The following is a 13,526-nucleotide window of genomic DNA, read 5'->3' as shown; positions in this document are numbered from 1 at the left end:
GTAGGAGCATCGTTGACATGTGAATAATAGTTTATTTGGCTAATCAAATTGTTGCCACACAATTGTACCTAATTGCCAAATACAGACATCTTCTAAATAAAGGCAACAATAGTATACCGCTGTTCGAAATTCATAAATCGATAGAGAAAAAACAAATCGGGGTTACAAACTAAAACAGAGGGAAACGCATCAAACATAAGAGAACTACGACACAACAGAAATACAACATTAAAATGTAACACACACAGAAACGAACTATAATATAACAACGGCCATTTTACTGACTTGGTATTTTTAGGGCATTTTAAGAAAAAAATGGTGGGTTGAACCTGGTTTTGTGGCATGCCAAACCTCCCGCTTTAATGGTAATGTTAATTATAACATTAAAATTACAACATTACATGACAGGACTACAATATAAATAAATGGGAGAAAATATAAGACAGAGAAACAAACGAATAATAGCCAACAAAAGGTACCAGTTTAAACATTTTAATACGCCAGACACGCGCCACGTTCACACAAGACAAACCAATGACGCTCAGATGAAAAAAAGTTTGAAAGCCAAAACAAGTACAAGGTTGAAGATTACCGAGGACCAAAAGTTCCAAAAAGTTGTGACCAACACGACCAGGGTTATCCGCCTGAGACAAGAACATCCTTATTATTTAGAATAATTCGTACTTTTGCAAACAGCAAATTTTATAAAATTACTATAAAATAGATATACATGATTAAACTGAAGTGGTGACTAGCTACATAATAAAAACGGATACATTACAAAAATACACAGCAGTGTTAGCCAAAGCAAGTACAATGTTGAAGATTTCCGAGGACCAAAAGTTCCAAAAAGGTGTGACCAATACGGCCAGGGTTATCTGCCTGGGACAAGAACATCCTTATTATTTAGAATAATTCGTACTTTTGCAAACAGTAAATTTTATAAAATTACTATATAATAGATATACATGATTAAACTGAAGTGGTGACTAGCTACAGAATAAAAACGGATACATTACAAAATTCACAGCAGTGTTAGCCAAAGCCAGTGCAACGCACAAAGTGACGTCACATTTGAATTTCTAAAACGAGTTCCCAAAATTAAGAAAGAATTTGGATGAAATTCAAGATTAGAATTGTATGACTTATCTAACATTTATTATAACAGTGAAAATTACAATACTAATTAATATCAAATTGTAGTAGTAATTAGATAATTAAACCTGTCAAAATGTAATGCTGCCCATGTAAAGCAAGATGAATTGAAAGTGATATATATGCGATTTAATAATTTTCAAGAAAAAATATCTATTGATATGAAAATTGTTACCGTAACCATATCAAATGTAATTAAAATATTTGAAAAACTTAAAAGAGGATTTCATAGATAACGAACAGATGGAATAGTTCCTTCCGATAGTTCTCCATTGACAATGTTGATTAAGGTCCTCCATGAGAGAAGCAATTCGTACAAGTAAAAAAAAATAACGGCAAGATCTATCACAGAATTGGCAAATAGACTACTAGTATCAAATTCTTCTTTTTTGGTGCTGATAAAGCATGAATGTTTACTTCTCATCAAAGTAAATATTACTACTTCACATTTTTTAAAATATAAATCATTATCTAAATGATAAAAATGTCACATTTATGACAAGAGAGATCGTTTTATATATTTGAAGATGATTGTGATTTGACGTGTTTACATTTGGATATCTAAAACAGTTGTAAACGATGAATTTTTTGTTTTGAATACTAGTATAGAAAATGGGTCGCAATCTTTTTAAAGTATAAATCATAAAAACTAGAGCATATGGCAGAACGATAGATTGTAATCAACACAGAAAACGATAGAAAATTGCCAAAAAACAAGCCAGCGCATGCAAATTCTATATTATTGTTTACTTGAGCCGTACAATCACGACAGAAAATTTAAGCATTCTTACATTTTATTTCGTTTTTATAAGAGAACAGATTTGAAATACCCCTCGTCTTGTGGTTTATATTGGATACGTGTTGCATTGGCAATCTTACCACCTTTTATTTATTTTAAATCAATGGTGATTTTTTTAGTCAATGCATTATTCAAAGAATAACATTTATCAGAAATACGCCAATTCAAAACAGAAACCAAGCGACACACATGTCAATAGACATTATGAACGCTATTGGAACTACGTTGCTCGATGTTTGTATATGACGTAATTTATACTGGCTGACAATATAAATATGTCAATTACTTTCGGCACGGAGCATTCATCTTATGTTGGGGCATGCGGGTTTATTTTTTCTTGACAAATAATCTTTTTCGAGTTTGATCAAAAACAAAACTTCTTTCCGAAACCCATGCACATCATGCTCCAAAAGAACCCCCCCCCCCCCCAAAAAAAAAAAAAAAGATACTGGTGCATGATTGTTGATTTAAAATATATCATTGTCGTCCTCTTTAAATGAAAATATCGTAAAATCTCAGAAAAAACAAAACAAAAAAAAAAAAAACAAAACAGATTACTAATTAACTTTTCATAATACAAGGATTAAATAAAAGTTTGTTCATCAGTCGCATAATTCGTCTACAAAGGAATACCAAACAATAAATATACATATATACATGAATAAACCAATATATATATACTACATAGGATTTTTCACTGAATTCGTCATCTTCACGCAGAGGCCATAACAGAATGAGAGTCTCCATGAAGATTACTACGGATTATTCTAAGAATGATTTACTCTGGCACACGATTTTGAATACAAACCTATAGATTCCAATACGAAGCACATTGTGTATCACTAATTTTTTTGTTTGTTTCGGCCATCACTGTTGTCAGATAGCGATAAATGGATATCATTTGAGTCTAATTTTAATTTGTCTTCGTTTTGTTTCAGTTTTCAGTGTTTTTGGTGACCGTCATACAAGTTAGATATTTATCTAGCTATAGAAACCATGTTTAATTTATCATTTTCTACATAAGAAAATTGTATACAAGTCAGGAATATGACTCTGTTTTCCATTCGTTTGATGTGTTTGAGCTTTCGATTTGGCCATTTGATGAGGGAATTTCCGTTTTTAATTTTCCTAGGCGTTCAATATTTTTGTTATTTTACTTTTTGATACCTCATTTGTTATAAAGCATTTGTGATTTTGCACCTCTTCTGGCTTTGACAGTAATGCATTTAATAGGGCACTAACAAAAAACGTGATTAATGCATTATTATGCCATATATTTATAGATTATCGTTGGTTATCTCAACGAGATTGATTTTCTCGCTTGAGCCGGTCACGGCGAAAGCGAGAAAAGCAATCGAGTTGAGACGACCAATGATAATCTGTTTATCGCTATTTTACCTATGACGACGTTGTCAATTTCATGTCAATTTCATTAGCAACGCCACGTGGCTCCTTAGTTTCTAGCGATAAATTTCCATCTCAAGCGAGTAGCATGATATAAAAAATTATCACAAAAAAAGATCAAAGGAAAAATGCACAAAATAGAGATAAATATATATATCATTCACTGAAATGATGATGAAAGGATTTTCTTTAAAGGTACTGACTATTATATCTGTGAAATAAAGTGAAAATTTAAAGATTCGATCAAAAGGTTAGAGTACTAAAGTCTACAACACAATACACAGATGTTCGCATGAATACTGATAAGTGTCTCAAATTGCAATGGGAAATGCTTATTACAGTTTCCCATAAATCAAATAACTGAATGTAAAAATAATGTAACTTAAAATAATATTGCAAAATATTGAGTCTTTAATACTAGTTCTTATGGTAAGCTGAGGCTTGTCAAATCGCTCAATCTATTTTTGGCCGCCATCCTTCTTTCATCTTTTTCAGCTTTGCAACCTCTATATTGTTTAATGAAAATGGTTTATCACGCAGTTCCTCATCTTTTAGATCAGATAAGAATTTTCCGTCAATTGCATTTTCATCACATAAATTGGCGAGTTTAGCTAAAGCACATTGATGCAAACATCGCACCACGTCTTGTACGGACATTTGTGACATGCGTTCGGAAGACGTCGTCACTGAAGTAATATTACGTGTACTTGGTTGAACTCTGACTACTGGTCTGTTTTGTGACTGTTGAGGTGGTGCCATAGGAAGCATTTTAGAAATGTCTGGATAATCATAGTCTTGCATTTCTTCATCACTTATTTCATCATCTAGTTTGGGGTTTGAATCTGTGGTTATGGGTGCCGGTTTAGAGTGTGACTCTTTGATTGGTGGAACTGGCACAACTTTCTTTCCCCTGGGTCTAGGTGGTAAATTGATTGTATCTGCGGTTTTTACACGCAACGGGCTCGGCTTTTCTTGATGTACTTGTGTTGTTGGAGACTGTGGTGGCTTATGTCTTGCTTTTGTTCTCGGAGACGATTGTGACGAAAAAGGCGTCTCGAGTTTTTTGTCGTAAGTTGGCGATGGAAGAGGTTGTGTAACCGCTATAGTTGGTGAAATCGGTGAAAGTTTCGCTGCATGATGACTCTTGGGTAATAATCTAGCTTTTAGCTCAGACTGAACACGCATTAACCTCTTATAAAATGGCTGAAATAGAAGTTAAGGCATTTCTGAAAGACTTTATTGTAGAAAAAAAACCCAAATTCTTTAAATCATATATAAACTGTTTTGCATGTCAGTAGCTTACTGAATGAGTTTAATAATAAATTAAACACAACCACTTTCATTGCCTTGAGTATCACAAAGTTTTTATCATATGGTGTAGAATAATTATGGTCTCTCTTCTCCCCGAATATGTTCACTCTCTCTTATATCGACAAATATGTAAAACGTGTGGGTAAAAGGACACCATCAGCGGATTTGCGGTGACAAATTATTATTCTACGTTTACTATTTTCCTTATTATTATGACACCCTGTTTGTATTTATTGTGTTAAATAGTATTTTTGAAGACATGCAGATTGTAACAGCTTTTTCTACTAAAATATATGGATGCAATTGTCACGTTGAAATGTGTGTCAACGTTTTAAGTTAGTTATTACTCTGTCCTTTCGTGGTATCAAGAAAATTATGACATGTATTAGACACTTAATGCATGACTTTTAGTGAGCGTGAGTAATATATACTAAAAAGCTACTTAAGTCTCAGGTTTGTTCCTTTAATGAAAAAAATATGGTAAAATTTTCATAATTAAATTTTTTTTTTAATAAAATCGAACACTGAAATAACGGTTACTCTTTTGGTTCCTATAAGCACATCACACAGTTTTTATATATTATAAAAAAAATAATGGTTAATTTTACTATTGATGAAATTTATGACTGCATGTACACTAAGTAAATTGTTGGGTAAGAGGTGTTTCAGATGCATGTGTAGAAAAGGAAAAGTCTATGTTCTGCAATGTCCGCCCCATTATCGAGAGGGGGGATTTTAATTTCACTGACAAGGAATTTCGTTACACCATAAATTGTTCAAAATATCTAAATTGATAATTACAATACAAGTGGAAAGGAAATGTTTTGTCATTTTCTCATATAAAAATAAATGAAACTTTTTTTGTTTCATTTTCATAAGATCATTAGGGAAGATATAAACTATGCTAAACTGGTCTCCTACCTTTCCAACCCACAAACGTTGGAAACTTTACAAATTGCCATAATAGAATTAAAATATGAAAAATGTAATAGGTGAATTATAGATGTCTATTTCGATAGAAATATGTTGATTGATGTTGCTTTATTGAAGTTTACACCACATCTTATTTGTACTATGTATATAAAGTTAAATATAGTTTTCAAGCTAGTGAAAATAAGAAATAGGTGTTCAACTACGAATTAAATTGCGTAAAGTAACAATGTCAGTCAGTTTTCTTTAATACCTGTGCAATCTAAAGAACATTTTGGATCTGTTTCCCTGACAAACGGACGCATGAAAGAAAACAAAAGAATGTCTACCAAATGCACTGGATGGTTTGAAACATATATCGAATACGACTTTTATTTGTCATAAGCAATATGAAGAATGCAGTTTTATATACAGGAATTTGAATTGTAAGTCACCCTTTTCTGAGTTCATCCCTGACTTCATGTTTTCAGTTTTTCGTTCGGCCTTGTCCTTGGTCTGTTTTTTTTTCATTGGTATGTAATTTTACACCCCACTGAAGTTGTCATATCTTACTTTTTCTAACTTGGAAAACCAGAAACATTTTAAACTTTAATGATACCCTGATATAGTTTCAACAACGAATGAAAAACTTAAGAGATATTTAATCTCGAGATCGATCACAAGACAGAATATGTCAGATAGATATATTATGTAATTCAATTATCAGTGAAAAAGACTTCCTGGTTAAGTATGAGAAAAACATTTTTTAAAAATGCATCCTTCATTTAAGTTTATTTCTTGACTACTATGCAAACTAGTGGCCCTAAGTATACACGACTAACTCCTTTACAGTTTTTATCACAAATATGAATGGCATTGTAAAATAGACTAGTTAGTTTAAATTGATTATTGTTGGCAGTGAATCACGCTAGATTAGATGGATAAAAAAACTCGACTGGTATTTATTTCCATCCTGTCTCCTAAACGAACATTAAAACCTCAAGGACAATGCAGTCTTAATTAAAATCTGCCCTTGCTATTTACCTATAGGTTTACATTACATTAAATGGGTAATATTACTGATTTAAACCAGATTTTTCATACAGAATTTGCATGCTGAATTGCAAAATGAAAACAACAAAAATGTATTTTCCTTTTTTTTGCTTGAAATATTTTTGTCGAATGATAGTTTTTTTCAATTGATGCATATTGTAATAAAATGTATGTTAAATTGTCAAAAATATTCTTTAAACTGATTTATCAGAAATCAATCCATAGATTTTTTTTATCAACACTTTTGTCATTGGTAACCTTACCATTTCTTCTTATAATTTATCAGCGCTGAATGTAGTGACTCTACCATTTTTGTTTCGGTGTATTTTTACACCCAGAACTCTACTTTGAAAGAAAAAAGCCAACGTGGTATTTTGTACTGATACTTACCATTCATAGAAGTCAGAATTGACAGCAGTGTATATGCGGGTATCGTTATGAAGAGTGCTCGTTTCATTTGATAACAATCTAATATATAATTTACCTTTGGTACAGAGATTTTATGTTTTTGTTGTGGTAAAGCAATATATTCGCCAGAAGAGTCATCTGAAAAATAGTATAAAGACAGTTATAATCTTTTTTGTTTCGTTTGATTTTTACCTAGGAAATTGTTTTTACCTAGGAACTGATTTTAACCTAGGAACTGATTTTTACCTACGATCTGATTTTGACATACTATAATCTCCTGCTGTATATCTTGTTATCTAAATAGTGGGTATTGAATGTTTATCAATATAAATGATAGCTTTTCTTCTCATGTTTTAGTTTAAACATATTTAATTATAGTGGATTGGGAAACAAGAAATTGCAACTTATATTAATCCCTTTCCACCATGCGGGTGCGAGTGCCTCCTTGTAGCGGCATTATCCTGCTCTTTTTCGAAATCTACAAGGGTGTCTTTTACGTGCATGGGTCAGCCATTCACCGTTTGACAAGACCATATTCGCAAATCGTGTCAAGTGAGAGCCAAAAACGTATTGACATTGCGATAAATAAATAGTGTCAAGTGTGGACTATAATGAAATGTGGTGTGAAAGCTGATGAGACAACTATCCATCAGAAACCAACGAGAGTGGATGTATGCAATACAATATCACCGTAATGTCTTCAACATAAGCAACACCTATGCTATGCAATATAGTAACTTGCATGACAAAACAAGAAATAATCAAACCAAAACCCGACCGTTTTTAAACTTAATGTAGATTTTTAGATGTCGTTTGCTATTTTGATCGTTAAGTTTCTGTTCAAATGGCGTATACTTAACTCTGTTTCCCGGAATTAAAAAGGTTCTACTATTTAGTTCCAATATTGATCTGATCGGTTATAATCATAGAGGAAAATAATCCCATGAAATACCGGTTAACATTTACAACTTTTATGTTTGACAACTAATAATTATTTTTGGTGTCTTAGTCTCTATTGTGTGTGCTTATGCTTGTTTGGGTTTCAAAAATTATTTTATAACAGTAGTTAGATAATGTTTTTTTTCTTTTTTCAGGCAGTACATTTAGAGGCAAAATTTCTTATTGAAAGTTCAAGATCAGGTATTTTTATTGATTCATTCTTGTGCATGTATTTGTTTTTGTTGTGTTCCCCGTCACGTCCTATGACCATAATGATCTCAAGTGTACGCGGATTTATAAAGCAAAAGAGGCGGTACTAGTGAGTTTAACTTCATGAAATAAATAACTTCTTTTCTGCATCCTAATTTGACTCGTAAAATAGAAAATTATCTTCTTTTGGTAAAACGCGATTGACAGCTCTGCATAAGGAATCAATGTTTCCCAGGCCTTTTCCCATTTAGTTGCTATGTTAACATTCTAGTTATAATAAATATGGTGTGTACCTCTCATGAACTTGTAAGCTCTTCATTGTAGTTAATCAGTACATGACCTTGTACAAGAGCAAACATATATCAAACCATAATTTCAGCATGTCTTTTTCAAAAGCTATATATAACGCATATAAATGTTGCATGGTTTATGTGTTATTTTGTGCGTTGAAATATAGAGGATAAGGGTAATCATAAAAGGTAACAATAGCATTTCTGATTGGTGCCTTGTTTTGTTGATAAAAAGTGTAAAAGGATATAACGAGAATTTACATGCCTTCATTCGTTATGCTTAATGTTTAAAAAAAATGCTTACCTGGGACTTCATAAATTAATAACGGTCCGTCGACTTCTTCTTCGTCAAACGTCTGTTTATTTTTCTGCAAAGCCTGGATATTTCCTAAATAACAAGTCAAAAGGGATTAATTGACATCAACTTTTAATTAAAATGAACATATATATCTTTTTATGCCATATTCACTAGTGGTCGTTTGTGAAATTTTAGAACAAAGTGAGGACAAAAATGAAAATATATTCATTCATATATACATTATCATTTACTTATATTTTTATTATTTGTAAATTTCTTGATTTCAGGACCTAGACTAAAACCCAGACCTACGACAAATCATCTAGTTATGCTCGTCTGAAAGAATACAAGATTATCCGGACAATTCTTTTCATTTTTTTCCTTCCGCGATAAGAATCGTAGAGTGAAAACACCAAGCACAAGATATAAAAATAGAAATACGGTCCTCCTTATTTGGAAAAATTTGATTACATTATCGTATCTAAACCAAAGACATATCAAAACAGGTTAACCCAAACTCGATAGGGGATAACAAATGTTAAATGACATTACTTAAACTGCAACTCTCAGTCATTTAGGAACATATCAATGACAACTGGAACGTTAATTAAAATTTTACCTGATAACTTTTGTGCAATTGTATTGCACGTTTCTAAGCATCGGGAATGTTTAATGGTTGGGTGGGTTTTGGGGTTAGTGGCTTGATTTTTTGGGAACGGGTATATATATCTTGATAATCAAAATTGGTAAAAATTCACAAAATATTGTTTTTTTAATTCAATCTCCCCTTCCCCAACCACAAGCAAATAAAAGGATAAAAAAGACTTGTTTACATTTTGCATATATATTTTGTTGATCAAGAAAGCAAATGTTTTATTAAGATAAATACTGTCAAAACCACTTCTGTTGCATGCTCTTAAAACTAATGTATCCGACGAGCTTGGTTATTTGGCATAAAATGATACAATGCAATACCAATATTCAGATAGTTTCAGGAAGCAGATCTTGTCATGTTGATTAGCTTTGTTATTTACACTTTCTCTTTATCTACTTAGGCTCCAAATATAAAAAAAAAAAAAACAAACATTGGTAGAAATAGTCATCTTTCCTTTTAGCATTTACTCTTTCTATAATATTTTTTGCCGAAAAAAACAAACCTAAATAGATGGATAATAATCTTAAGTCATGAATCAGAACACATATAAGGAGTCGTCTGGCGATTTTGGCTGAGTTAATTGTTATGTAGATCTTGTCCTATTCATAATTTTTGTCATGGAGAGTTTTTCTGTAGGCTACAATGATTTCAAGATAATATCCTTAGGGCTTGTTGACCTTAAAAATGTATTGCGTTACACACAGGAAGGAAATAACTTTTCGACAAGTGTGTAAACTCCCTTTGATATTACATATATTTATATATATAAACCACTTTTCTATTTCAATGACATTACCTTAGATATTCAAGTGTGGTAAATATACTGAATGAAGCATGTATAACGTTATGTCACTTTGTTAATAATATCAAGCCCTATCTTCTGTTTGTGATGTATTTTATTTCTAGTTTGATGCAGACAGGACAAATAGTATAGATTTGTGCTAAGTGATTATAGTGTGCCTTTGTGTCATGTAAATAAATTATGTATGCATATTATCATATCCTCTCAAACAGAAGTTTAATACATTGAATGATATCAGTTCTTTTAAGTTTCGTAAAAAGAAAAAAAAAAAAACAAACTAAAACACTTTCATCTCTTTAGAATATTTTTTGCAAAATATTGAAATAAATTAAACGGTCATTTTGCATATATATATATATTTTTTTTTTACAAAAACATAATATATCTCAGCGCTAGGTTGAACCCCTTACGATCGTACTTACCTCCTGGTGTTTTGTGGTCTTGTTTTGATTGATTCTGATGAATGTCATGCTGTTTGGTGATTCGTGGAGCAACTACTGGCGCTGAAATAAAAACGACATCTCCCATACTTTGTTACACTTCGGTGTTCCTGTTGTTCATTTATTTTCCTTATATAGTTGATGTGTTTCCCTCTGTTTTAGTTTGTTACCCTGATGTTGTTTCTCTCAGTCAATGTATGACTTTTAAACACCGGTATACTACTTGTGTATTTCTTGTGTATAATTCGGAGTTTAGTATGACGTCCATAATAACTGTACTAGTAAACATATTTTTTAAGGAGCCAGCTGAAGGACGCCTCCGGGTGCGGGAGTTTCTCGCTACTTTGATAACCTATTGGTGGCCTTCGACTGTTGTCTACTCTATGGTCGGGTTGTTGTTGCTTTGACACATTCTCCATTTCCTTTCTCAATTTTACTGTTGCCTTTATTCATATCGTTTAATTTGGCAAAGTACGTTTAATTATGCATAACTGTACAATTTTAAACATGTTTGAATTGACGAGCGCATGCTTCGACAGCTTTGAAAAGGCTAGCTAAACAGTTTTCCTATATAAAGGTATCTATGATGAGTTTATTTACAACAACTGGGTAGATGCCACTGCTGGAGGAGATTTATTTCCCCGAGGGTATCACCAGCCCAGTAGTCAGCACTTTATGTGCTGACATGAATTATCATTGATAGGGTTATATTTATAAATTAACTGTTTACAAAATCTAGAATTTTTGAAATACTAAGCCTTTTCTACCTCAGGCATAGATAACCTTAGTTGGATTTGGCAAAACTTTTAGGAATTTTGGTTCTCAATGCTCTTCAACTTCGTACTTTATTTGGCCTTTTTAACTTTTTTGGATTCGAACGTCACTGAGTCTTTTGTAGACGAAACGCGCGTCTGGCGTATATGCAAAATTTAGTCCTGGTATCTATGATGAGTTTATATACACAAACGTACCGCTGGTATTGGTCACTTTGTTTTAGATTATCAAATATTTCAATCAGATGTAATTTCACGATGGTATTAAAACAATGGGTAGACATTTATATGTCAATGTGTCATAAATGTTCATGTTCTGTTCAGATGCCTGTACAAACTGTGTACTGATATTTTTTTATCCGAATGATAATATGAATGATCCCGCTTGTAGTTAATGTCTAAATAAGATGAATGTCACGATTGTTGGGAAGTCCGAAATATATATATAGGACTCTAAAGTGCGATTGGGACACTAAAGTACGATGGTCACGCTAAAGTGCGATGGTCTACGCTAAAGTACGATGCCTACACACGCTAAAGTGCAATGGTCCGCGAAAGTATAGACGTAATAAACGTACTATGGATTATGACGTGAACAGTATCTTATACAAACAAAAAATGAACATGCCGAAAGATTAATGTAGAATATTTGATTAACAACTTTAAAACAAATGTCTATGACTTACTCAGTTTAAACATGATAACTGTGTTTTGTCGGCTGAAGCAAATGTGGGTTTTTTTGGTGCTAGACGAAGGACTTTTTTAAATCAATATATATAAATCAGGATGATTTTTAAAAATCGACAGGACGTCTATTCAAAATTTTAATGTTTAGATTGCCTCTGCAAAATTATCATGAAAATGATTTTACTCCTGAATTTTTATGAAATTATACATTTCTTTTTATTCTTAACATCGTTAATTTCTGTATTTAGTTTTACTTTACCCTTTTATTTTATTTTTTACTGTTATTCTTGATACTTTTGCACCCCGCTATTCTCTGTTCTTTATATGTTTTGCTCAAAAAAAAAATTGAGACATAATAATCTACTCATAAAACCCCATCTCGACCCTCTTTATACTATTCAGTAATCTGAATTGAAAATATAGACAATCGGTGGTTGTCGACGAGCCTGATTTGAAGCAGGAAGAGTATAAAGGAACAAAGTAATCCCGTAGTTACCTGTATTATTAGTTATATAATAATACATTTCGTGTCTATAATGCTTCTTTGTACTGGTTATTGTATCAAAGTATAATGGTTTAATTACGATTGCTTAATTTGCTCTGTAGATTTTTTGTGATATTCATTTGGTGAAAATTTACCAAGTTTTCTGAACGTTTAAAGAGTCCTTCACAGGAACTCTGTAAGGCACACACGTAGACCTGATTTAAAACAGCATTTTAGTATCTATTCCCCATCAAGTCATAATACATCTGTTATCCTCATTTTCTATGAAAGTCAAGTTTTAGCCCTTCATATCGATCGGTCTGCTTTTATGATAATTGTTTTCGGCCTTATATTCTGTATGTTTATGGAATTGTGCAGATGGGAAAAGTAAAAAACAGCTAAGCACCGAAGTAACCAATACTTGCAGCTTTGTATAAATAAAGGCAACAGTAGAATACGGCTGTTCAAAAGTCATAAATCAATTAAGCGAAAACAATTCCGGTTCACAAACCAAAACCGAGGTAACACATCAACTATAACAACAGAAACACCAAACTGCAATAAATAAAGGCACAAGAAGTATACCTATGTTCAATAGTCAAAAATCGAATTAACTGAAAAAATTTCGGGTCACAAACCATAACTGAGGGAAACACGTCAACTGCAAGAAGACACAAACGGATAACAAAAACAAACGCCAACATACATAAATATATGAGCCAGTCCATGCGAAAAGGTACAAAAACGAAAAATTTACGAAATTCTAAAAAGTGTGCATAATTATTGGTAGTAGACTTGTGATTTATAAAACACATTTACTTTCCCTCATATCATCAAGCTGTGAGCTACACGCACCTGCGAGTGTTGAGACCCCCCCCCCTAGTTTTATCAAGATTTTTAGTGAATTAT

General features: G+C 32.3%; 1 protein-coding gene across 2 annotated transcripts in view; it reads right to left on the bottom strand.

Moving 5' to 3' along the window:
- Positions 1-2,504: 2,504 nt before the first annotated feature.
- Positions 2,505-13,526, bottom strand: part of LOC143046412 (uncharacterized) — a 30,372-nt gene continuing 19,350 nt past the window's right edge. For both annotated transcript variants that reach the window (XM_076219581.1, XM_076219572.1), the window contains exons 3-6: positions 10,656-10,736; positions 8,783-8,866; positions 7,116-7,177; positions 2,505-4,561 (exon numbers count right to left, since the gene is read on the bottom strand). In XM_076219581.1, the coding sequence (XP_076075696.1) occupies positions 3,812-4,561; positions 7,116-7,177; positions 8,783-8,866; positions 10,656-10,736 (977 nt within the window). In that variant the 3' untranslated portion in view covers positions 2,505-3,811. The remainder of the gene's footprint in view (positions 4,562-7,115; positions 7,178-8,782; positions 8,867-10,655; positions 10,737-13,526) is intronic.

The sequence above is a fragment of the Mytilus galloprovincialis genome, chromosome 1, assembly GCF_965363235.1.
Source record: "Mytilus galloprovincialis chromosome 1, xbMytGall1.hap1.1, whole genome shotgun sequence".
In the NCBI taxonomy this organism is placed as follows: Eukaryota; Metazoa; Mollusca; class Bivalvia; order Mytilida; family Mytilidae; genus Mytilus; species Mytilus galloprovincialis.
Note: the sequence above shows the minus strand (reverse complement) of the source record. Positions and strands in the feature narration are given on the sequence as shown.